We start from the raw sequence: 25,232 nt of genomic DNA, 5'->3' as shown, positions 1-25,232 counted from the left end.
GGAGCCGGGAAGGACGAGGAGGCTGCTGCGCCGTCCGGCCAGGAGCCGGCCCTCCCTGAGCACAGCGGGACGGCAGCGCCGAGCGCTCCCTGCGGCCAGCGTCGCTGGGGGCGGCAGCCCTGCTGCCCGCAGGCTTTAGGGAAACGTTTATGCCAAAAAAGTTATTTTCTCCTTTTGGTTTCCCACGCCAAAACTTTCCAAACTTTTCTCCATTAAAAATAATGGATAAAATCCCAATGGCTTCGCGGTCTCTGCTAAGAGCACAAGGAGAGGAGGAGTTAAATCCAAGTTTCCCCGAGGAGAGGAGGGGACTGACAAGGTGTCCCTCTCCAGCTGGCGGGGTGTCCCCTGCACCACTAGGTGGAGCTGGCAGCCCAGCAGAGCAGCTGTCCCCTGTCCCCGAGGCTGGGCTCCCCCCAGAGCAGAGGGACGGGGACGCTGGGGACCTCACACCTCCTAGCAACCCTGGCTGGAGATCCCAGGCGCCTTCCTGCAGATTCAGGCAGCTCTGGCTCTCCGGCACCCAGACCTTGCTCTCCTGCCTCCCTGTGCTCTCCTAGCTTTGCCGCCAGCACGGCGGGTACGTTTTCACTCGTCCCAAGGGGATGACACCAGCGTGGCCCTGAGTCTCCACTTTCCCTGTCTGCTCCTTCCCACAGACGTGGCATCCTCAAAGACAGCGACCAAACAACGCGCTGCTCCTCCCGAGCCACAAAGAGCCCAAAGCACCGAGGGCCAAGGACAACAGGGTTTAGGAAGCCAAGGGGACAGCCATTTGGGTCACAGCAGCACCAGACCATCGCCACCACTGGAGACACATCCAAGCTGGGCAGTCCCCCAACGCCCGCTTCAACCGCGCTCGGCACAAAGCTCCGCGTCCAGCCACCTACCCCCGTGCCGAGGCTGTCGGTGGGCGTGGGAGAGACGCCGTCCCCGCTGTCTTGGCCGCGGGCGCTGAGCTGGGGGGACATGGTGGGCGATTCGTCAATGTAGGGCATGGTTTCCGAGCCCTCCGGCAAGGCCTTGGGCTCCTCGTTCCCCTCGGCGTCGTAGTCGTCGGCACCATAGCTGAAGTCTACGGGGAAGAGAAGATGGTGGCGGTGAGCGTCCGGGGGTTCTTGCCACATCCAGGCCGCAGGAGGGGGACAGGGACCCTCTCGCTGCCCAGCGCCTACCAGGAGGTGGGGGTGGCAAGCCCAGGCCGGGCAGCCCTTCGCCTCCGTCATGTCTCGGCCAGCCTTTCCCGCTGGCAGGACGCTCCCGAGCCCCGCGAGGGCCCTCCGCGGCCCGCCCGCGCCCCGGCGCGCTTCCCTACGCTCGCAGAAGCCGCGGGCCGTGCCCGCGCGGGGGGCAGCCGCCTCTGCCGGGGGAAGCCATTTTGGGGAGCCCCGGGGTTGGGGGGGGGCATCTGCAGCAGCTCCCCCCGGTGCGGCGGGGGGGGGGGGCCGGGGTACGGCCGAGCCGGTTCCCATGGAAACCGCAGCCGGCTGCGCGGCGGGAAGAGGCGGATGCAGCCGCCCCGAGATGCTGACAAAGGGGAGGGCGGCCGGCGCGGGAGGGGGAAGGGAGCCCGGCGGCAGCGGTGGCGGCGGAGGGGTCCCACCCGCGCCCCGGCCCCTTGCTGTCCCCTGGGGTCATGTCCCCCCTATCCCCCCCTCCCAGGAAGAGGGGACAGGGAAGACCTCGGCCTCATGGCTGCCCGAGTTGGGACGTGCGGAGGCACCGTCCCAGCCCAGACCCCGGGGCCGCCGCCATGCGGCGCCTCCGCAGCTCCCGCTGCCCCGGCTGCTCGGCGTCGCTCCCGCCGACGAGGGGTGGGCGTCCGACTCCCGCCGACGCCCCTCAGCCCACTCATACTCCACTTAATGTTTCGAGATGATAAATCTTCAAATCAAAGAGCGGTGCCAAGGCCGGGCAGGCCGGCGGCGAGGGAGGGGGCCCCGGCCTGCGCCCCACGAAAGGATGGAGAAGGAGCGGCCCGACGCGGCCCTTCCCGCCCAGCCAGGCCAGGCGCATCCGGCTCCGCCAGGACCACGGAGCCGCTCTCGGCACTCGCTTCGTTAGCAATTAGCTGCTAATAAGCTTCCCGGGAGGCCAGGGTGCCAGCCGCCGTCGCCCCGCCGGGGCGGCCATGGCGGCGTCTCCATGGCGACGGCGGCAGCGGCCCGGGGCGACGCCATGGCACCTCCCCGGAGCGCCGGGGGAGCCCCAATCCACTTCCTCCAGAGCTTCTCCGCCTGGGCCAGGCCAGGAGAAGCCGAAGCCACGGGGCCTCTGCCAGCCACGCGCAGGCAGAGCGAGGCAGGGCTGGGACAGGAAACCCTCCGGCTCCCTCCTCTTCCTTCAGGCGGGCCGCGACCGGCAGCCTCAGCCCGTGCCAGCACCCACCTACCGCAACGCCGGCCCGGCCAAACCCGGCTGCATCAAGGACAGAGCGGACACCAGCCCCGGCCAGGCTGCCAGCCCTTCTTCCTACCTTTCCCAAGGGCTGGGGCACTTTCTCCGACGCCCCACACAGAGGGAGCCCATCACGGACTGGACAACCCACGCACAAGCAGCGACCCCACGCCGGAGGAGAGGAGACCGGCTGCACGACGCTGTCTCCCTGCCTCGCTGCCCTGGTTGAAGCTGGCTTGGAGGCAGGGTAATAAGCAACATGGTTTTAACGAGGTGGCTGGGGACCCTGCCACCCGCCTGAGGTGACACATGTGGTGCTGGGGAGGAAGGCAGTTCATCCATGGCACACAGGGGGAAGGGACCAGCCTGCAGTTACGCAGAGACAACCCTGGCTCTCCAGCACCCACCACGACCCGAGCAGCAGCTCCAGGGGTTGTCACTGCCTTCCCCAGCCCCAGGGATCTGAGTGCCACCTCCAATCTCCACCTTGCCTGCTGCTCTTTCCCAGTCTGAGCAGATCAGCGCCCCGATCCCACATCTGACCTGGAGACTCGAGACCTAAAGATGCCCTTTGCAACATGCACTACTCAAACAGGGAAGCAAGAGAGGACTCCGAACGGGATGGAGCCTGCGGCACTGAGCAGCTTCCACCACGGTCCTGAGAGCCTCCAGCCCAAGGTCCCACAGGAGAGCCCATGTCACCACTGCCCTGGCCCCAGCGTTGCCTCCAGCTGTGCCACCTGCTAGCAGGACCCATCAGGCTGACCCTGAGCCGTGCACCTTTTAAAAGATCCCACCAGGGGAGGATGGGCAGAGGTCTCCCACGCATCATGCCCCAGAGAGCCAGACAGCTCCAACACATGCGACAGAGAGGGAACAGCACGTCCCCTAGATCTGGGAGCCATCAGGACACTGCCAGCGCTACGCCTCCAGCTGCAAGGAGACAAATCACCCACCAGCAGGAAAACGAACCACTTCTCGCTGCACTCTTGATTCTGTGTCATGGGCTGGACCTGGATCGCTGGATCCAGGATCGGGAGATGCCTCTTCTTGCAACCAGTGACCATCTGTGACTCTCCACATAGCCTCCATTCTGGCCTAGAGCAAAGCAACCAAGCTCTCAAGAGCTCTTCATGGACCACACTGCCTCCCTGGCAGCAGAACAGCAGCTCTTGTTCCCATCAGATAAACACCACTCTTCCCTGGCCTGGATTAGACCACTAGCCCTCCCTGGAGCAAGACCCGCACCACCACTGCACTCTCTGCTGATTGCTACTTTCCCCTCAGCCGAGACAAGGAGGGAGAGGGCACGAGCCAGGGCGCGCTGCATATGGAGCCCGTCAGGCTGCACGCAGCCTTGAGGGGAAGCATCGCCACTTGGCACGCCAAGATCAGGGCCAAATGCCAGCAAACAGGCTGCACGGGCGAAGGAGGAAGGGAGGGCATGGACGCTGCTCCATCCTAGGGGCCACAATGGGTCTGTCCCCTGTATCTGCCTGCCTCAGTGGCTCCCCTTCTATCTAAATGCCAGTGTCAAAATCCAGACCCATTTTTGCTCCAGACACCTGGGTTTTAGCAGCAGTAGAAATTCTGCTCCACCAGAGGTGTGGGGGCTGAGGCAATGGAATAAGCCTGGCCAAGCATAGCCATTTTTGCTGGTGAGGACACCCTGACCTGAAGCAGTCTCTTCCCACCATTCCTCCAGGCTGGTGTGTGGTCCCAGGTGGGCCACAGGGCAGCAGGGCCTGGAACATGTCTCCACAACAAAAACAACATATCAGTTCTGCCACGTCTTTTCAGGTCCAACCCAAGTTAATCCTAGCAAGATGATCTCCAAGAGGGAGCACAGCCCAGGACAGCAGCCAGCTCCTTCACAGCCCAGGCCAGACCTAGGTCTCTAGCACAGCCACAGCAACTCAAGGTGCCTTTCATTTATTTATTTATTTATTCCTTTCCCAGCCCCAGGGGGAGCTCGGGCACACCTCAACAGCTCATTTGTCCTGTCCCATTTCCAAGGGAGAAGTTCAATGTTAATGGGTAAGAGAATTTTGCTATTCTGAGACTGCAAGGTTTGGGAAAATGCCATGTTTTTACTGTGGCTGGGTGAAAATTCACCATGACAACACTGATGCATGAGCTGGCCTCAGACCTGCCTTGCTCTTCACCACCTTCCTCCACAAGACTCCTGCAAAAGGTAGCTCACAGCACAAACAGCACCTTCTCTGCACCCTGCACTCCCTCTCCCACCACACCAGCACAGCCCTGTTTGTGCCCATCAGGCTGTCCTCTCAGGATGCTCAAAAACCAGAGCGCTGGGAAACACAGCTTGCTGTTGTCCTGACATGCCACAGCCTTGGCACCAATTCCAGTTGCCAGCATGCTCCAGGCAGTCATAGCAAGAAGACACCTGGCAGCGGGAAGCGAGCCACACACGGCTGTGCAGGAGCCCAGAATGGCAGCCGTGGCACCCACGCAGGCAGTGCCCAGGCAGCCAGGTGCCCACATGGCCAAGCACCCCTCAGCAGATGCACCCACATGGATGGAGACCACCAGTCATGCCAAGAGCTTACAACATGGGCGAAGAGGCCTTTCTTCCATTAAAGCATAGGTCGCCCCAGGCAGGTGGAGGAGGAGACAGCAGCACAAAAAGGCATCGTGCGCTCTCCAGAGACACAGCCCTTCTGCAAAGTTCCTCTCCAAGCACAGTGAGGCACCATGGCTTGCCAGCCTCCTTGCAGGGGTGGTGTGCACCGTACAGGTCTGACCAGGCTACAGAAAACAGTTTGGCTGCTTGGAAGCCCCTTCTCACAGCTGCACAGAGATCCTGACACCTCGGTCCACCATTGCCTTCACTTACGTGATGAAGGCCAGACCCTGCCAAATATCCTAGGAAATATTTACATGTTGAGTAGTCTCCCTTGGGCCTCTATTCTCAGCCAGCTTGGTTCATAGAGATGCAACTGCTGGGAAGGAGCCCATGAACGCTAGGTCTGGATGCGGCTTCCAGGCTCTGTTCCAGCTGCCAGCACAACCATAAGCAAGACATTGGGACTGACGATTTTGGAAGCAGTCTCCAGCTGCGGGTGTCTGTTGCAGGCTTCAGGCTGCAAAACTCTGGGGGGGGGCTCAGCCTGCTCTCACTCTCAGCCTTGCTCAATGTGTTCTCCAACTGCTTCCACGGCCTCCACTCCCACTCGCCCCAGGTTCAAGGCGAGCAGATGCTAAATGCATGCAGGGAGAATGGTTCCTCCTGTTCTCTGGAATCCCATCTTACCATCCTACACGCTTGCATCAAACCTCACTGCCCTACTGATCCAGACCTCCACAAACACCAGGCTCTGAACTCAACAGCTTCAGAGCAAACATCTTAAGGGGAATTCAGACTCCCAAAATTACCCACCTGTGTGGCCACACAGCTCAGCAGTCCCCCAGAATCAACAGAGAGCCAGCAGCTGAGCCCCCCCATCTCCTAGCTGTGTCCCAGGCTCCCTTGGCTGTCTGCAAGACAGCCAGTCTGCCCTGGGTCCCCCCGGCTGCCGTGGGACCAGGATTGCTCCAGGGAACGCTCCTCCCGCACCAGGTCCGGGTCTGCCCAGCCGTGGGGCTGGGAATCGCACACAGCCTGCACAGACATGCTGCTGCAGGATCCCCCAGCCCTGCCGGCTGCCAGTCCTTGGATACCGACCCCACAGGACTGCATTTCCACAGCATCTTCAGCACAGCGTCTCGGAGCTCGCGGCTACAATCACTGCTGGAGAACAGCGGGAGAGGAGACCTCCCAAGGCCACAGAGAGGCAGGGATGGGACCCGGGGGAGAAAGTGCCCACGTCCCCAGGGACCTCCACGGGCAGATCGAGCTGTCAGCCTGCTCCGGCCCCAGCCCCAGTGAGCCCCACCGTGCCAGGGCCACCATCACCGTCCTGCTGGTGCAGCCCCACGGAGGAGCTCCCCCAGGCCCAGGGGGTGCCCGAACTGACCCCAGCTCGTGCTGCCCTACAGCCGACTCCGGGTCCCCTGCCAGCACCCCCCACCGCCTGCCCCCCGCCCGCAGTGCGGCTCAGCCTGTGGTCCTAGGGCGCGAGCTGGGATCTCCGGCGCAGCATCCTTCCCGCGGCGCGACGCAGCGTTACACAACAGGTAGGGGGGACCCGCCGCCCTCCCGGCCCCCCTGCCCAGCACACGTACTGCTGTAGAGGGTGTCGATCCAGGAGAGCCGCGGCAGGCCGCGGTGGCTCAGCGGCTCCATGCTCGGCAGGGCTGCGCCGGCTCTCAGCCCCGCCAGCCGGCTCTCATCTCACAACAAAGGCGGCGAGGGCGGGAGGCGGGGGGCGGCAGGCCCGGCGGCCGCCGCTGCTCGGGAGCGCCGGGCACGGCTGCCTGCCCGGCCGCGCCGCCGCTTTTCTGCCAGGGGCGCCCGGCGAAGGAGGTGGCGATGGCAGCGTGTCCCGCCTCCCGCCTCTGCCTCGCCGGGGGGGAGCCGAGCCCAGCGTCCCCCGCACGCAGCCACGCCAAGCCCCGGCAGGTGTCTGGGGACCGGGGGAGGGAAGGGAGGGGACGGTGGCAGGCGCCGGGCACCGGCACGGCGGCTCCCCCACAGCCCCAGCCGGGCAGCGAGAGCGGTGGGGCCAAGGGGGTCGCCGGCTCTGCCGCTGCCACCCGGTGACCTTGGCGTTGTCCCCTCCCCGCCACGGGGGGGGATGCCAGGCTGTGCCCCCTCCCCAGCGAAGCATCGCCAGCTCCTCGCCAGAGGTGCGATAGGTTATCGATGAAGGCAGCAGACTCCTCCTCGCCCCGCTCCTCGCCTGGCTCCGGCGGCCGCAGGAGGCACCCAGGATCCCCCGGCGGCGCAGAGGCATCGGCGCCACGGAAAAGAGGCACGGGACTATCGCCGGTCCCAGGGAGCCACCCCTGCAACCCAGGGCGGCATCTCGGTCACCGGCAACTCCTGCCACGTCACGGGCCAGGGCAGAGCGCCTGCTGGCCGGGCGCCGGGCGCTCCCTTTGCCCCACGCGCAGGGCTCCGGGGGGCTGGGGAAGGCAGCGAGCGGCCCCGGCAGGCGGGGGTTAAACCGCCCTCCCCGTCCGCATGTAGCCAAAGGGAATCCAAAGCACCGGAGTCGTCAACCCCAATATGTCAGAGCGCCAGCCGAGCGTCCAAGCGCAGAGACTGCCCTCCTGCAGCTCGTACCAGCGCCGCCCGTCCCGGAGGAGCGGGCAGCATCCCGATCCGGCGCCCGCGGCCGCATCCTGCCCGCGGCCTCGGCCGCCGCTGGGACCAGATGGGAAACGCGCGGGAGGGATAACGCTCTGCCGGGCGCGTGGGGAAGGAGGAGCCACTCGAGCGTGAAGCGCCAGGGCGCGGGTGGCATCGGCGACGGCCATGCCTGGAAAGCCTGAGCGGGACAGCGCCGAGGCGCTGCCACTGCTGATCCTCCGGGTCTCGCGATGCCCAAAGGCAATGCTGCACCCCTGGCCGACGCGTTTCGGGGGAGCAAGGCAACGCCAGGGAGTCCTGGGTCCGGACGCAGCCTGGCACCGAGGCTCAGCCCTGCCTCCCCAGGAGCCCCGCAGCGCGGCCACCACCCGCCGGCTCTGAATCAGCCAGCGATGAGTCACCAGCGCAAGGTGCAGCCCTGCACGGCGGGCAGGGAGCCGCCGTTCCCCACTCCTCGCGCGCCCCGCTCCCGGGGGATTGCAGGGAGCCGAGCGGCCGCTCCTGCCTCCCCGGCCCTGCCCTGGCGCCGGCCACCGCCGAGTCCCCAGGGCAGGAGCCGCGCAACCGACGCGCCCATCCCCTGGCCTCGGGGCTGCAGGGCACAGAGGGCTGCCGCCACCAAAGCGTCCCTTGTCCCAGTGCAGCCCCAGAGGAACATGCCCCTTTGAACCAGTCCTGCCACCCCCTGCCCTCCTCTCCGCCTGGGGTTATTCTGCACGGAGGAGCAGCCGAAGGAGCGGAGAGGGATGCTCGCGTCCGACCGGCGCTGCCGACCGCGCTGAGCCCTCCGGGAACCGCTGCGCTCTCCTCGCCTTCGGCGGCACGCGGCACACAGCGGCGCTCAAAGGCGCCAGCCCTGCCCGAAGGGCGGCTGCCGGGCGGCAGCGCCGCGGCAGGCTGCGCAGCCCTCCGGCACGGCGGCCCGGGTCTGCCGCTCTCCTTCCCCAGGTCCCCTTTGCTCCTGGCCAGGCTCCCGTTGCCCAGCACGGCTCAGAAACGCAACCCTTCCGGCCTCGCTCGCACACCGGTCCCAAAGGGTCACCCCCATCCTTTAAACCCAAACCTTCCCGCGCTCCGGCAGTCCCCTCAAAGCACCCGGGAGCTGCCGTCACCGGGGTCCCCACCACCTGCACCCGACACCCACGCAAAACCAAGGGTGTCCCGCGGAGCGGGCGCCGCGGTTCGGCGGGGCTGCGGCCAGGCGCATGGCTGCGCCGGGAGGGCGGCCGCCGCGCAGCCTCATCTCCAAAGGCGCAGGGGTCGGGGCGCCAAGTCGCCGGCCTCTGCCCCAGCCTGCTCTCAAGCTGTTTTGGGGACGGGGGAACAGAAAGCACCGAGCAGCACCCGTCACTGCACAGAGCCGAGGGCAGGGATGGAGACGGGTGCTGTGCCAGGCTGGCAGCACCCCGGCGAGCGGGGCTGAGAGCTCGTGCACAAGTGCAGCGAGCGCCAGGCCCTCAGCAGCACTGGCAGCCCGCGCAGCGAGCGCCGCGCTCCTAGGCTGGGGACAGCGGTTCCGCCAAGCATGCACGTCCGCCCCGGCCCTGGCAGGAAACCGCACCGCTCTTGCGCTTCGGCGGGCGCGTGAGCGGCAGCGTCGGCCCGGCAGCACAAGGTGCATCTCTCCCTACCTCCCCGAAAGCGCCGTGCATCAGCACGCAGCACAGCCCCTGCGGTCTCGCCGGCTCCGGCATTGCTGCAAACGGTGCCCGCAGCGCTGTTCGGCGAGGTGCTGTGGGAAGGAGCACCCCTGGCCTGCCAGGCTGGCCCCACTCCCGGCCCGGCATCGCGAGCTTCAGCGCATTGGGGACAGCAGGCAGCTTTCAGTCCCCCTCCGGGGATGGCAGTTTGCATTGCACTGCAGGTCTCCATCACCCGTCTCGCGCAGCCACATCACCCAGAGCGCAAGGGAGCCCCGTGCCTGCCTGCCTAGCTTCGGGGGACCCCAAAAACCACCCCAATGCAAACCCCTGAGCTATCCTTGAGTGCCCCCGCTGCCCCGGGGGGGGGGGGCAGGAAAGGGGGCACGGCCCCGCTGCCCCCAGGCCCTACAGCAAGGGCGCAGGCAGGCGTCTGCAGCAGACGTGCCCAGAGCGTGGGGGCCCGGAAGTCCCGGGTGGGACGTAACAGCTTGGCCGTGGGTCGGTTAGAGACAGCGATGACACCAGCCCGGAGTGGGCGCTGGGGGAACACCCAGCTCCGGTCCGTGCAGGGTCAGGAGCTGTTTAACCACCACGTGGAAACAGCTCATGGATTCGGGGAGCAGCTACCGGTGAGCAAACGCTCGCGGCACAACCAAAGCCGCGACCAGGAGAGATGGGCGGCTCGGCGTGAGCCCCAGGCAGGAGCCACCCAAGCACAGCGCCAGCGGGCGCACGGCGTCCCCGACGCTGCTCCAAGAGCACCACCGCTGCCGTCGGGCCGAGCTGGCCTGACCCTAGCAGGGACATCACGCGCGCCCAGGCGCTGCGGGCTGCCTGCCCACACGTGCTCCCCCAGGCCGCCTGCAGCGGGCTGCCTCGCACTGCCGCGGTTGGGTTTCACAGGCTCCCCTCCAAGGCCTGCCCGCTCCCCAGCTGCTCCCGGCCCGGCCACCAGCCCCTCCACGGCACGGCGAACCCCCTTCGTGCTTCTTCCCGTTTAATCCAACGCAAGCTGAGCGTTCGGGCGAGGAGTCGCCCATGCCAGCACCCATGGGCGGCCGCGTGCTGGCTGCCCCCCAGGCAGACCCTGCCAGGGAGTGTCTCCACCGGGTGCCCACGGGGTGACACTGCTCAGCGGGCCCTGCCAGTGACATGGGCTGAGACGACCAGGGCAGGTTAGGTCCCTGAAGCCAGGCCGGGCCAACTAAGGAGAAATGCACCATGGTGCCCAAACCAGAGCCATCCCCATGCCATAGCCCAGCACGCGTAACCTGGCAGCAAACAGGCAGGTAGGTGCCTTTGCACAGCCTGGGCAAAACAGCTCCACCAAACCACACCGCCCTGTGCTTTACACTGCTTGCTTTGGTTTTCATGCTCCTTTCACCTTTGCAAAAAAGCACCTGCTAAGCAGCTAACCCGCCTCACCCCAGGGCTGGGGGTGGCGCACGTGCAGCTCTCCACCGCACCCTGCACTCAGGACGGGCAGCGATGCCCTGGGCAGGCGCGCGGCTCCAGCGCGGCTCTGGCACCGAGCAAAGGGCTGCAGAGAGAGGGGAAGAGGCCAGGGAAAGGCAGCCCGCAGGCAGCAGCTGCAATACGAGTTGGCACGAGGACGCGAGGGACAGCAAGACATCTGCAGGCACCCGTCACCCTGTGGCAGATGGCAATGCAGATAAGGCCACGGCGAGATGCTGGGAACCCCATCCTCAAACATCCCCAGCTGCTCCACACCCAACGCCGCTCGCTCCAGCCGAAGCATCCTTGCGGTGAGAGACGAAAACTGAGCCCGGCCACCTCCCATGCATGGGCCGGTCCCTCCTTGCCACCCGCTGGCCCCGTGCAGCCTGCCTGGTGTCTGACTGTCTCCTTGGCGTCTGTCCAGCCGCTGCCAGGCAGCCCACGCATTTCTATTTCTAGATGCTTGTGCAAGATGCTCCTTCAGCCACGGCCACGTGACCTTCGGTGCTCGCCCAGGCCAGGCAGAGCCGGGAGCTGGCCTGGAGTTAGAGCACCCAGGAAGGGGCACCCAAGCAGCCAGCAACCGGCACGCAGGGCCAAGCGCTGCCATGGCACTGGTGGAGCTGCCTCTGTGTCTCCTGCGCTGGCGGGGGGCATAGGGGGTTTCTCCCGAGGGAAGAGCAGGGAGGAAGAGAGCTGGGGAGCACCAGGCAAGGGGCAGCGTTTGGGCAAGGGCTAGGGAGCAGCCGCCAGGCAGCACCAGGGGAGGCGAAGCCTACACTGCTGCGAATCGCTCCATCACCCGTGCCAGAGCCATCACCTGGCCGCAGGCGCGAGCCGGGGCTCAGCATGCTGGTCCACCTCAGAATTACACTTTTTCCCCCTCAATATTGGTTTCCTGCAGTATGGAAACCCCAAGGTCTGAGCTGCTCCGACCCCAAACTCTGCTCACACCCAGGGGCACGTGCAGTCGAGCTGTGCCGCGACTGGCAGAGATGACCACGGCGCAGGGCAGCTGCTGGCACCTCCTTTCCTCCAGGTCCCTCCAGAGGAGCCCAGCGAGACGGTCTGGGCAGGGGAAAACCTGCCGCAGGGGCTAGGAACACAGAAACGAGCCCCATGGGGACAACTAGTTCGGAGCCAGCACAAACAAACATCAGCGCATCCATGGAGGAGTCCCAAGGAACCTGCTGCTGGTAGAGGATCATGTCTCCTGCGCAAATGGCACTTAGGGCCCACACGCATCATGCTGTTTGCTCCCGCAGAGCGCAAACAAGGGGCCGACTCCTTGCTGTGCCCTGCCACCAGCTCCAGGCAGGCAGGAGCAGGCAAATCCCCAGGGGTGTCACCACGGAGCTGCCGAGACGTGCCAGATCCATGCTCTGACACCCACGTGTCCCCGCTCCGCCAGCTCACACCTTCCCCTGACGCAATTTCCACCCGGGAATAGCTGGTCTTTCCAGGCAGGGAAAGGGAAAACGCAGCGCAACAGTGCTGGGGACCAGCCCTGCTCATTCGGCCTCTCAAAACAACAGATCGACAGAAGGAAAGAAAGGTGGCAACTTCTCATAGGAAAAAAGCTCTAAAATCAGATTAAGGCCTGGTCCGGCTATCTGTCCAGCATCACATCTGCCTTCCTAGAGATAGGAGACTGCCCCTGTATCTGTCAGATGCAGAGCACGGGCTAGTCTTCTTCTGCTCAGATCCTGTGGCCACTGCTGCCAAAAAAACTTGGCTAGGTTTTCCTTAAGCTGCAGGATCTGGGAGGGAGAAGGAAGAGGTGTTGGTTCGTGGTAACAGAATTAGAACAGCCCATGGAAGAAAGCCCCAGTGCTGGGCACAAATGTCTCCCTATCTGCCAGATCTAACAATTGCTGAACTTTGTGGCTGCAAGTTATCTTGGAGCAGATCTCCCAAACGTTCTTCTCGGCATTTCAGCTGAGACACAGTCCACGCTCTGCTTCTGAATCAAATCCAAGGGAGCCATGAGGCATCACTGCTCCTCATCTACATATGCAAATTACCCTCGTTAGCAAACACTGATAAAGAGATTAGGGATGGAAAAGCTAAATCTATTTTCAGAGAGCTCTTGGAGGGGATGCAGCAAGATTTGCGCTTGCCCAACGCGCTGCTTCGGCGGCTGCACCCACACAACAGCCCCGTCGTTCCCCAGCCCGGCAGCTGCCGCGAGGGCAAACCCAGCGGTGCCACGAGCCGGAGGGCAAACCCAGCGGTGCCACGAGCTGGAGGAAGAGGTGCCATTTTCCTGGCTACGCATGCATTTTAGTGAACTGCCCTGGCTAAACCGGGCTCCCCCTCTAGCCCAGGGGAAGAGGATTGCCCTATCAGCGGCGGGGGAAGGAGCTGCAGAAGATGCAGCAGTCTCACCCTCCAGGCTCCCGACCAGCAGCACCACGGGCCAAGCCAGGAGGAGACAAAACCGTGGAACAGGACGGTCGGAGGAATCGCCCTGACAAAGACCCTGCTGCTGCAGAGCATCTTTCCAGGAACAAATCCTGGATTTCATGGCTCTAGTAGGACTTAAATGCAAATGCATTCACGACCCAGAGGGCACTTCTGGCTCGAGCCAGCCACCTAATGAGGGTTTCTGGTGCGTCCTGCAAGATCGCACAACCACGCTGTGCCCGGCTGCCACTGCTTGTACCGACGGCGGAGAGCACCCGGGTGCCAACAGACCCAAAGCGGCCGGCGCTGGACGCACCAAGCCAACGGGGCCCGGCTGCAGCCTCCGCTCCGACCTGCTCCCCAGGCGCGAGGACTCGGCAGCGGAGGTGGGAAGGGGCCGGCTGTGAAAGAGGAACTCCATCCCCGGCCCGGCCTTCTGCACGGCTTCCCACGGCGCAGGGGCAGCCGGAGCTCAGGGAGCTCCTTAGCTTACCAACAGGAACGCGGCCCCGGAAAGAGGGGCACCAGGGGAAGGATGGAGGCAGCCCCACAGCCCCGGCCAGGCCTTTCCTCCCTCCCAGAGCAACGCAGTTCGGCCCGGGGCAGCTCAGCATCTCCTCTGCCCTGAGCACTGGGGGAAAAACCTCTGCAGGGAAACGCAGATACCTCCCCGCTCCCGGGGACCGCATACGTGTGGCGGGGCCAGGGACCCCTTCCCTCGCGCGCCCGTCCTGCTCTGCGTCCCCGGGGCGCCGGAGGGTCCGTCGCTCCCGTGAGAGGCGTTTCTGTATCCAGCAGATCCCCGGGTGTCTCACGGCTCTGCCCGGAGCAGAAACCCCCGGCACCCGCGGAGCCGACTGCAGGTTTTGCTCTTGCTCTTTTCACTCCTTTACAAACAGCTCCTCCGCTCCTGGGCTGACACAGGGAAGTTACTCCAATAACCAGCACTTACCGCTTTCATTTAAAAGCCATGAAGCCGGAACCGCTCTGCTCGAAGACTTTTAACCTCATGCACTTTTGCATTTATTCACCGTTTGTTTTTTTCGCTTTTTAACAGTGCCAGCCTGCCCCCACTGCAACCCTTCTGCCCTCGCAGCCCGTCGCCGGCCGTGCCGCTCGCCAGCGAGGGCGGCCCGACGCAGTTAGCATCGGGTGGCTGTGGAGGGGTTTCTTGAGACACCTCCCGAAAGCCCGCCGGGCCTCGGAGCAGATGGAGACGGTTCAGAGGTCCTAAGCGTGTACAAGTAACTGCTGCAGCTCTCCGTGTCCTTCACCCCCCAGAAGGGGAACTTTCAGGGCGTTCAGAACCAAACAAGTGCTTTTCCAACAGTTGGGAAATATTATTAAGCTAAAATTAAAAAAAAAAAGTGAAGACATAAATTTTGCAGGTGGGCCTTCCCGGAGCGAGAACTCCCATCCACAGACCAACTCCAAGATCCCTTCCTTGCTTGAAAGATGGAGATATGGGTGCACAGAGAAGGAAGCAACTTGACAATAAAACACTTCACTCCGCAGGATCCGTCACCTTTCGCACACTGCGATTACCCCAGCCAGAGGAGATGCCTTGAGATACACTTAGGACTTTGCTCACTATTTTCTGTCCTCCTTTTGTTTGGGCTTTTGGGGATTTTACGAGGAAAGGACGAGGACTCAGCAGGGTCCAAGGGTGACTCAGGACAGCGGGACAGAGCCGAGCCTCCAGCACTCAAGGCCGTGCAGGAGCTCGCCCGGGGACACACAGAAGTGCCACTTCCATGGTACCGAATCCTGGCAAATCCCTCAGCCAGAAGGATGGACTAGCTGAAAGCAAGGACGGACTAACAGGAACCACCACTACTTTTGCTCAAACCACACTGTGCGGCTAGCTGGACCCCCCGCGCTCGGCACCGGGAAGCGTAACGGCACACACAGCCGCCAGCTGCTATCCGGGGGCAGGAGCCGGCGGGGGACGCCGCGGGGACCTGGAGCATTGTGGCGCAGGCAGGTTTCCCAAAGCCACCGCGTTTCCATGCTCGCCAGCTCTCCGACGTGCGGACCCAGGACAGAAACCATAATTCCAGCTAAACAGAGGGCTCGGGAACTTCTTTCTGACACAGCCCGCACGCACAGAGTCCTGCCACCGCTGCCACCCGCCGCGGGTGCCCGGGCGCAGGGTGCTGTGCAGGGCAGGGGGAAGGGGACGGCGCCCTCGAGTCCAACAGCAGGGCAGTTTGCAAAGTGCAAGTGGCAGAGCAGCTTCGGGGTAAAGCCGGCCGTCTCCGAAGCCTCCCGAGGGCAAAGCAGGGAAACCAAACACCGAGGTCGTTCCACCTCGGCGGGAGCACCGGGTGCAGAGCGTCTCCCTTGGTGCGTCACCACGTCCCTCTCCTAGGCCAAGGTCACCCCTCCTCGCCGAGCTCCCCCCCTTCTCGCGCCACGCTTGCGCGGAGGCGAGGACGGTTACGGCGGAGCGACCGCTTTCGAGCTGCAGCATCAGACCCTTCATCGCAGCAGCTCGCGCTCCCCCTCCCCGCGGAGATCCCCCGCCTCCAGGCACGGCAGCACCCACCGTGCCAGCGTTTTGGTCCAGATTCGTGCTTTCAGATAGCCGCAGCAAAAGGGAGGTGTCAGAGGCCGACGGCAGCAGCCGAGCCGGTAGCGCTGCCGACGGCGGCCCGGCACAGCCGCGCGGCACCGCGCATGCTCAGCTGCAAAGGCCAGCTGGGGAGCTCGCCACGAGCACAGGTGACGGCCAAGGCGAAGGGAATTTCTGTCCTCTCCCCGCTTCGTTTTAGCCATCTGCCTGCTGGCACTCGCGCTTTCTCAGCGCGGGTGAGCCGGCCCAGGCGTGACCTCGGGTGCCAGGACCGCGCACCCGGCTGCCGCACGCGCTCCGCTCGGGCTAGCGGAGCGCTACCGAGCCCCGAGCTCGGCGCTGAAATACCGAGCGATCCCAGGCCAGACCGGCATTAACTGAGCTACAAATCGCACCCAGCGGCCTGCAGAGCCCAACAGCAGGAGCAGGAATTGTAACAACATACAAAAAATAAGGAGAAGTGAGAAACAACAACCGGGACCACTAGATTAACCACCTGTAAGTAAAAAGGAGGATCCAGGCAACGGCCACGTGCACTTTATTGTAGCCGCAAATGCTGCCTTTAAACGTCAGCGTGCGCAGCGCCGTCTGCGCGCAGGGGCTTTCTTACAACACGCGACGAAGAGGAGCGCCGACGCTACGGGAAGGCTCGGGACGAGCTCGGCACCCCGCGACCGGCTGACGTTCCCGCGGCCCCGCGCGCCCGGCCGCGGGGTGTCACCTCCCGTGTGCAAGGCGGACGAGCGCGCCGACCGCGGCAAGGCCACCGGAGTCGCTCTCGGGGGAGGAGGAAGAGGAGGCAAAGGCCGCGTTTAACCACAGCAGATACAAGTTGGCTTCCGAGGTCTGGCTGGAAAGTCTCAGCCCAGCAGGCTGCAGAGGGCTGAGTTTCGGGCAGGCCAGGGCAGGGGACCCCTCCGCAATACGACGCTGGCACCCTCGGAGGCCAGGAAAGTTATTTCTTACGCTACGCTCCAGGAAAGTCCCTCGAACAAAATCTATGCACCCGTCTGCCAGCTTGAGAGCAGCACTGCACAATCGCGACTATTTGGAAACGTTCAGGAACATCACTGAGATAAAAATAAAAGACGGGATTTAACCGCAAATAAGAATGTGTCGCCACAGGCGGCACTCGGCCGCTTTGACGCGCTCGGACCTCGCCCCGGCCCGCGGAGCGGCTCTCCAAAACCGCAAGCGCTGGGGAGCTGGAGAAGGGCCCACGGCCGCGCTCCGGGGCCGGCTGCTCGCCGGGGACCGGCGGCCAGCGACGCAGAGCCGCGCGCGCCCCCGGCCCCGGCACGTCACGGAGACCTGACGCCGGCAGCGATGGCCACGCGCTGTGGAAGCGGCACTGACAGGCAGCTCGGGGATGCGAAGCAGAAGCTGAGCTCTTCTCCGGCTCTGCAGACTAATGCAATGAATATAAATTATGCTAAGCAATAAGCACGTTCCTACAGTAGAGTACTTGCTGCCGGGGCAATCTTAAAAAAGCACAATATAGCAACGGAAAGAACCGCCCCCCCCCCCCCCCAAAACAATCAAGCAACAACAAAATTAATTCAAGGCAGCTGCAGAACTAGCTACATAAAAAGTGACATTCTCTCGCTGTCAGGACTAAGTTTGAACCAGGACTAAAGCGTGTGAGATGACGCAATAACAACTTCCAGGCCGCTGGAAGTAGGACAGCGTGACAGGCGACAGCGCTCGCTGGCTGCGCCTCCAGTGCCACGAAACATCCAGTCGCTGGCGAAACAGCGTCGTCCCGAGCCCAGCGGGACGCAGCGGCCCCAGCACCTCCCGTCACCCCAGCAGAGGCGTCCCCGTGGCCAGGTCGCTCCCGGAGGAGGTGACCTTCATGCAGCGCCCCAGTCGCAGACAGAGGTGGCTCCAGGGCCAGAGGCCCTGGCTGCACGCGGGCCGTCGCCAAGAGCTGGCCGCGCGGGGCCAGCCGCCGTCCCTCACCCACCCGGCGCTGGGGCAGGCTGCGGTGGTGCAGGGACAGCATGGGGCAGGAGGTGGCCTTGCTGGAGGGATGGGGACAACACAGAGGCGTGGGGTGGCCTTGGTGATGGAACGGGGACAACACAAGGGACCCGGGGCAGCCTTGCCGGTGGGACAGGGACAACGCAGGGGCATGGGATGGCCTCAGTGATGGAACGGGGACAACGCAAGGGACCCGGGGCAGCCTTGCCAGTGGGACAGGGACAATGCAGGGGTGTGGAGTGGCCTTGCTGGTGGGACAGGGACAACACAGGGGCATGGGATGGCCTTGCTGGTGGGACAGGGACAACACAGGGGCATGGGATGGCCTCGGTGATGGAACGGGGACAACACAAGGGACCCGGGGCAGCCTTGCCAGTGGGACAGGGACAATGCAGGGGTGTGGAGTGGCCTTGCTGGTGGGACAGGGACAACACAGGGGCATGGGATGGCCTCGGTGATGGAATGGGCACAACGCAAGGGATCCAGGGTGGCCTTGCTGGTGGGACGGGGACAACACAAGGGACCCGGGGTGGCCTTGCTGGAGGGACGGGGACAATGCAGGAGTGCGAGGTGGCCTTCCTGGAGGGACGGGGACAATGCAGGGGTGTCGAGTGGCTTTGCTGGTGGGACGGGGACAACGCAGGGGCGCGAGGCGGCCTTGTCCGTTTGACAGGGACGGCAGAAGGGCTGGGGACGGCCTCGGCCGTGCGGCGGGGGGGGAAAAGGGGGGCGCGCGGGGCACCCACCTGCCGAGGACGCGTCCTCCGGGTCGGAGCTGCCGTCGCTGGCGGCCTCGGGCGAGCTGGCGGCGGGCGGCGGCGGCGGCGGCGGCGGGGGGGCGGCGGGCGGCGGGCGGCGGCGCGGCAGCGGCAGCGGGGGGCGGGCGGGGGGCGGCGGGGCGCGGGCCAGCGCCGCCTCCAGGTAGAGCACCTTGAAGCGCTCCTCGGCCAGGGCGCGCTGCAGGCGGCGCAGGTGGCGGCGGCAGCGCTCCAGCTCCCGCTCCATGGCCCGCACCGAGCCCAGCTCCATGCGCGGCGCCGGCTCCCCCGGGAACTCGGCCTGCCAGTGCCGGGCGAAGTCGGCCCGCGCCTCCGCCGCCTCCGCCTCCGCCATGCCCCGCCGCCGCTCGGCCCGCCACCGGCCCCAACTTTCCCCGCCGCCTTCCGCCCCCGCCCCGGGGCCTGACGTCGGCCCCCGGCACCGCCCCGGGCCCGGCCCCGACGGGGCGGGGAGCGCCGCCGCCGCCGCGGCTTGCCGGCAGGGAGCAGGCCGATGAGCCGCAACGGGATCTTTAAACACCCTCGCGATCCTGCTCGGCCCGCACGGTTTTATATCCCCCCCCCCCCTCCCGCCGTGCCCACCTCGGAGCCTCCGCGGGCACCGGAGGAGCGGCAGGACGTGGGCAGGGAGGATGCTGAGCAGCGGGGAAGTGTCTGGTGCTGGCAGCGGCTGAGCAGTTAACGAAGCGACAGCTAATGACACAAACAATCCCACGCTCCGCGAGAAAGCGGCAGCCGCGCCAGGCTCCAACCAGCCTCGAAGACGCAGGGTGGCTCCGGTCCCGCCAGCAGCGCGCACCCCGTCCTGCGCCCCGCGCTGCCCCCGCCTGCCCCGGCGCCCGGCTCCCCGCTGCCATGCTCGGAGCCGGGCGAGCGCACTTCGCTCCCATCCCGCGCTGGGTGGGATTGTCCCGGCGGGAAGCACCCAGGAGGCTCCAGGCCCGGCGCTCGGGCTATCGTGTCTCCCCAGCACGTCACTTGAACCCTTGGCCAAGGCGCAGTCTGATGCCCACGGGGGCCAGCGAGAGTCCCCCGCCGCAGGACGGCGGCTTTCTAGCCCCTCGCCCTGGGCATGGCCAGCACTTCCCGCTGGGCCACACGGGGCCCTGGGGCTCGCGCCCGGCTGGGCGGCCCTGGGGGCCCCCCCCAGCGCTGGGCCAGGGGCCCCGGGGCTGCACAAGCCTCCGGGCAGCGGGGCCCCGGGGAGCTCCTTCTCCTGCTCCCTCTGGTGCCGCGTGGGTGACACACAAGCGTCCTTTGTGCCACCCGGCCGTGTCCCAGCAGGGACAAAGCACCCAATTTATTTACCCCCTCCAGAGCCCCGGCAGTGTCGCAACAGCCACCTCCTCCTTCCCCTCCGCCCGGAGTGGCCCGGAGCTGGGTGTCAGGCACGTGAGTGGGCATAATCCTCCGCTCACACCAACCCCCGGCTGGGCTGGCGGGCGCCCGGCCAGGCACCAGCGAGAGCTTCCCCGCCGCGGGCTGCCTCCGGCGCAGCCCTGCCTCCCGGTGCAGCCTCCGCCGGGAGGCCGGAGGGTGCTGGCACGCTGCCGGGGCGGGAGGCCACCTGGGCTGCCCCCGCGCCAGCCCCCGCGGATTTCGTCTCCGGCGTGGTGTTCCCAGGTAGGGCTGTACCCCTGGATGCCCAGCTCTCCCCCCTCTGGCACCGCGGCGGTTTGGGGGTGTGGGGTAATGGGGGGGGGTGGCCGGTCCAGGGCCGTTTGCGGGAGCTGCAATCCTGCCTCAGCGGTGCGGTTAGGGGTGACGAGCCAGACTCCTGAGACAGGCATTTTGGATGTGGGACCGGTGAAAAACGTGACGCTGCTGCCCAGGTGAGGACAGGAAGCGGCCCGCATCGCGCAGGACGCGGGCTGGCGGGGAGGAGCGTCCCCGCGGGCGAACCCCTTCGTGGAGGCTGGAGAGGAGCGGGGGGGGGGGGCGCCGAGCGGCCTGATTTATGCGTGGCGACAGATAATTACAGCTCTTTCATCATCCGTCAGGCAGACAGGCCCGGCAGAGCCTCACAACGCGTTTCTGGCTCCCTGGCTCAGCCCATAAATCTCTCCAGCACGCGGCCATAAATCAGGGGGGCTGACGGAGCAGGCCCGGGGGGGCCTTGCTCCTGGCCTGCCCACCCCATAATGGGCACGTCGGTAGGAAGCGCCCAGGACGAGGTGGGGACGGCCCAGCGGGATGCGCTAATTACAGGCAGCGGGTGGCATCCGATGCCCCGTGATTTATAGTCTGGCCTCCCCCTCCGCTGCTGGATTCCTGCAGCCCCGGTCGCCCCGAGCCGCGACGCCGGGAGCCCCGCGCGCGGCTCCGCAGCGGGCACGGGCAGGGCAGGAGGGGCGGCGGGCTCTGCCCCGCGCTGCCGTCGCCCGGGCAGGACGCGGCTCCGCACCCCGCTCGGCTGCTCCGTGCTGCGCGGCAGGACCTGCCCCACCAGCACACACGTCCCCCTGGCAGGGGTCTGTCCTGCTCAGCCAGGTCTCCACCAGCATTTCGGCAAGCAGGCCCAGCGGGCCACCATCGCAGCACGTCCTGCTGGCATTGAATCACCCCAAAGAGCCTTTGTCCCTGAGATGAGCTCGCTGGCCAGGTCAGCGGGCCAGGGCAGTGTCCGCTCCTGGGCAGCGCGGGACTGACCTGCCAGAAGGCCCTCGAGGAGAGCAAGAGGGCCGTGGCGAGCGCAGGTGAGCGCTCAGAAATATGTGCAAGCTGCACCTCCTTTTGAAGTCGGGCTGCCTCGTCCTCCCCGCTCCCCGAGGCCGCTGGCTCCTGATTTATTGGGTTCCTGGAGCACCGGCACCTAAATTAGCCCCAACTTCAAAGAGCGACCAGAGGAGAAGGGTAATAGACAAATCGCCTCCCGCTAATTGTGGCTATTGATCAAACTCGATCGGAGACGATCAGATAAGGACGGGTGGATGAAAGGGGGGCATGGCCTCCTGGGGCTCTGCTTTCGCACCGCGAACCCCAACAATTTGTCAGCATGACTCCTGGGCCGTTTTTCAAACCATCACTCCTTGCACATTTAGGCATTTAACAACTGCTCGCTAATGAAATGATGGGCAAAGGGCAGAGCGATGGGTAATTTGCTCGATGGAAGTTTATCAAGCCACCTAAGGAGGAGGCGATAAACCCACTAGGGGCCAGCCAGGGCCAAAACGCTCGGTGCCGAAGGACCGGGGGCTCCAGTGACACCGTGGGACACGTGGCGCCGCCCCACGCCGTGCAGGGCAAGGGGTCCTGGCCCTCCCGGTGGCCCCGCGCTGCCCGGCTGCTCTCGTGCCTGCAAATCCCTCCTTTGCCGCGGCGGCTTGGAGCTGCGGGGAACAAGGAGCGGCTTTGAGCATCCGTTTCCCGCCAGCGCCAGTAAAGGCCGGGCAGGCCCGGCAGCGCCAGCCCAGGCAGCTCTGCCCCCGGGCCCGGCCCGCGCTGCGCTGGGGGACAGGAAGGCTCTGCAGGCAGGTAGCACTTTAGCTCTTTTATCCCCGGCCCCCTGCGCGGCTGCTGCTTCCTGCTCCGCAGGGCAGAGGCGTGCCGAGCCCCGCGCATTCCTGCCCTGCGCCCTCGCGCCGGGCCGGGGGGGCTGCTCCTGCCCGGTGCCCGCCGACGCTCCCGGCTCACCGGGACGCAGCGGGAGGCCGCCTGGCGGCGCGCGCTGCCTCTCGCTCCCGGTCCCAACGCTCGCTCGGCGCTGCAGACCCGATCCCAGCGCCCAGGGCTCCTGGCTGTCCCGGGCTGGTGGGATGGGAGAGGCTCAGCTCGCAGAGGGAGAAGCAAAGCGACGGCTGTAAGGGACCGTGCGGGGCGGGCGAGGGCAGGCAGGGAGCCCCCGTCCTCCCAGGCTGCACCGCCTCGGCCAGCCGCGCACCCGGGCACGAGCTTTTTTGCCTCCTCCCAGGCCCAGGCACGAGACTTTGCCACTTTCCCCAGCAACCTCCTTACTCTGTGCCTCAGTTTCCCTGCCTGGGAAGTGGGATGATACTAGCAACGCACTGACACTAGCGAACATGTAGGAACAAGGCCCGAGCAGCCGGCTAGGGCTGAGATGCCCCAGCAGGCACTTCATAAAGCCCAGGGGTGCCCAGGCCCGACGCCAACCTGCCTGGCCGAGGAGAGGGCAGAGCGGCCGAGGGGGGACGAGCAGGGGCGGCCCCGTGCCGCTCCCCGGCGCCGCATACCTGGAGGCAGGTACTAAAGGGTCGGGCAAGGGCGCCACGTGACGCGGGGCGGTGGGGTTTTAGAGGCGGCCGTGTCGCCCCGGGGGAGTGTCTCGCGGACCTGGCGGAGGCAGCAGGGCAGCAGCGCCGCTCCCGTCCCCGCAGCCATGGCCGGCACAGCCGTGGGGAAAGGCGCCGCGCGACCGACGGAGCCCGACAGCTCGGGAGAGGAGCTGGACGGGGGGGCTGCGCCCCAGACACGCTGCGGGCAGGACCTCTGGGTCCCCACGGGGCAGGACGCAGCCGCCTGCCTGGGGCGCGCCGAGGAGATGAAGGTGAGGAAGAGGAGCAGACCGGTGCGTTCCAAGGCCAGGAGGATGGCTGCCAACGTCAGAGAGCGCAAGAGGATCCTGGACTACAACCAAGCCTTCAACGCCCTGCGGCTGGCCCTCAAACACGACCTCAGCGGCAAGCGGCTTTCCAAAATCGCCACCCTCCGGAGAGCCATCAACAGGATCGCGGCTCTGTCCATGTCCCTGCACGGCGCCGCTCGCTGCGGGCCCTGCGCCCACTCCGAGTGCCGCGGCCGGGCCGGGGGGCCGGCGCAGGGCGCGAAGGACGGCCGCCGCCAGCTCTTCCCGCTCTCCTGGGGGCCCGGCTACGCGGACGCTGCCGGCCTCCAGCCCTGCCCGCCGTCCCCGCTGTACGCCGTGTATCCCCCCGAGCCTCTGCCGCCGCGCTACGAGAGCCCGGAGGAGGATCGCTCCGTCCCCAGCCCCGCTTACTACTCCGGCGGGAGCCCCCACCTCGGCCTCCGAGCCGCCCGCCAGCAGAAGTACGCCGACAACCTCCGCGATCCTCTGGCCGGCCCCTTGTCCTGGCAGCTGGGGTATTTCCAGCGCTCGGGACACCAGCAGCGCCTCCCCATCCACTGACCTGCAGGGCCGGGAAGCAGAGACGGTGCGGGCAAGGTAACGCGGCCGCCCGACCAGCGGGGAGCGGGAAGGGACTTTTGCATGAGAGCGAGCCCGGGCGGGATGCAGAGCGCGGCCGCGACGCCGGCAGGCCGGGAGCACGGGACACTCCGACCAGGACCCTGTCACTGCCCAGCCGCGGCTCTCTGCTCTGCCAGAAAACCGAGAGCCAGGGGAAGCGGGAAGCACTGGTTTTCCCCTAGAAGAAGCTGCAGCCCTGCGTTTCTTTGCTGTAAGGTTTCATTTCTGCAATCTGTCAGTTATTTATTCTCTCTTACTTGCTTTGTGAGAAAACATGACTTGAAAACCCAGCATCAGGGCACTGACTCTTAATGTATATGAGGGGGACAGATGGTCCACGGGAGTCACGCTGTGCCCCCCGGCTGGATGGTAGCTCCGGCTCCAGCCGATGAATTAGGGAAGCAGGAGCTGGGAAAGGTGAACTCAGTTGTGCTTTTAATGCTAAGCCCATTGGTGCATATTTGTGCCTGGGGCAACTTTGCAAGCCCGGTCCAGATGTCTGCTCTCATAAAAGCCATGTCTCCTCCCGGTCATTGCAAAGCAGCTCTCGAGGGACAGGGCAACAACATGCTCCTGGCCAGTCCGAAGGGGCAGCGAGGATGGGGTCGAGAGCAAGGCGCTGCCCTCTTCTGGAGACTTTCCTCTGAGGGAGCTTGGACCACAGAAATGCCGGATTTGGGCAACTTTAGGTAGGTTGAGTGGCACTTCCTTCTGCCACTGGCTCTGGGGCACCATGGGGAAAGCATGGCACCACCGAGGTAATAACACAAACCTCAGCCCGTCTGGCCCCAGAGCCAGGGCAGGGTTAACCCACGGCTCATCCCCCCGGAGCCACGGGAAGCCACGGCAGCCTGGCTTACCCCAGCAGCCGGCTCGGGGATGAGCGCTTCGGACACAGTGACTGGGTAGTCATACCACATAGTAATCCACACAGACAGCAGGGTGGTCACATTGTCACCAGCTGACCAGGTCTCGGCGGCAGGACTGTCCTCCCACCCCAAGCCTGCCTGGGAACGCTCAGTTTTACGAGACAGTCTCCTCTGGCCCCTTCCTCGTGCTCAAGCGGCTCAGGCTAGCTCAGGGGTCTCCCCTCTGCTCCAGGCTGAGCAGACTGAAATCCCTGCTGGAGTTTAGGCAGGGCCTGACCCACACGCATGCAAGCTGGGAGGTTTCCGGACAGCACCAGTCACAGCGCTTGAAGCGAGCAGTGCCGGGGGGACGGGCCCCCACCGAGCTCAGCCAGCCTCCTGACCCCATCTCCAGGCTCTGGCTCACATTCAGGAGCTGGTTTTAGCTCTTTCCCTGCCAGGGGTGGGCCCACGCAGGTTTCCATTGAAACAGCTAGCCCAGCCCCCTGCTCGCCTGTTCCTGGCAGGAACCAGGCTCCTTCTTCAGCCCGGGAGGGGGACAGGGAGCTGGGATACGAGCCCAGCGGCGGCAAGCTAGTAGCAGCCAGGAGAGAGAGCTCTTTGCTTAGCTAAAGAGGCTGCTTAAAGTGCTGACAGCTGAGATATCTTGGCTTCAATCTCCAACAGATGTTCCCCTTTCCAGGAGAGGGCCTGCAGCTATTGCCACTGAGGAATCCTGCCTCCCCGCACAGCATCCTTGCTCC

General features: G+C 65.4%; 2 protein-coding genes across 5 annotated transcripts in view; one reads left to right on the top strand and one right to left on the bottom strand.

The window, feature by feature from the left end:
- Positions 1 to 23,658, bottom strand: part of ABR (ABR activator of RhoGEF and GTPase) — a 55,551-nt gene extending 31,893 nt beyond the window's left edge. The window contains exons 1-2 of one of the 4 annotated variants that reach the window (XM_068910631.1): positions 23,562 to 23,658; positions 891 to 1,075 (exon numbers count right to left, since the gene is read on the bottom strand). In XM_068910631.1, coding sequence (XP_068766732.1) covers positions 891 to 1,075; positions 23,562 to 23,643 — 267 coding nt within the window. In that variant the 5' untranslated portion in view covers positions 23,644 to 23,658. Of the gene's footprint in view, positions 1 to 890; positions 1,076 to 6,582; positions 6,801 to 7,585; positions 7,649 to 18,423; positions 18,815 to 23,561 lie in introns of those variants that run through there. The other 3 variants (XM_068910630.1, XM_068910633.1, XM_068910632.1) reach the window with 3 other exon arrangements.
- Positions 22,694 to 23,560, top strand: BHLHA9 (basic helix-loop-helix family member a9). The gene has a single exon (XM_068910635.1). The coding sequence runs from the start codon at positions 22,793 to 22,795 to the stop codon at positions 23,558 to 23,560; it is 768 nt and encodes a 255-aa protein (XP_068766736.1). The 5' UTR covers positions 22,694 to 22,792.
- Positions 23,659 to 25,232: the final 1,574 nt, after the last annotated feature.

This window comes from Struthio camelus, chromosome 16 (assembly GCF_040807025.1).
Source record: "Struthio camelus isolate bStrCam1 chromosome 16, bStrCam1.hap1, whole genome shotgun sequence".
NCBI classification, from domain to species: Eukaryota; Metazoa; Chordata; class Aves; order Struthioniformes; family Struthionidae; genus Struthio; species Struthio camelus.
Note: the sequence above shows the minus strand (reverse complement) of the source record. Positions and strands in the feature narration are given on the sequence as shown.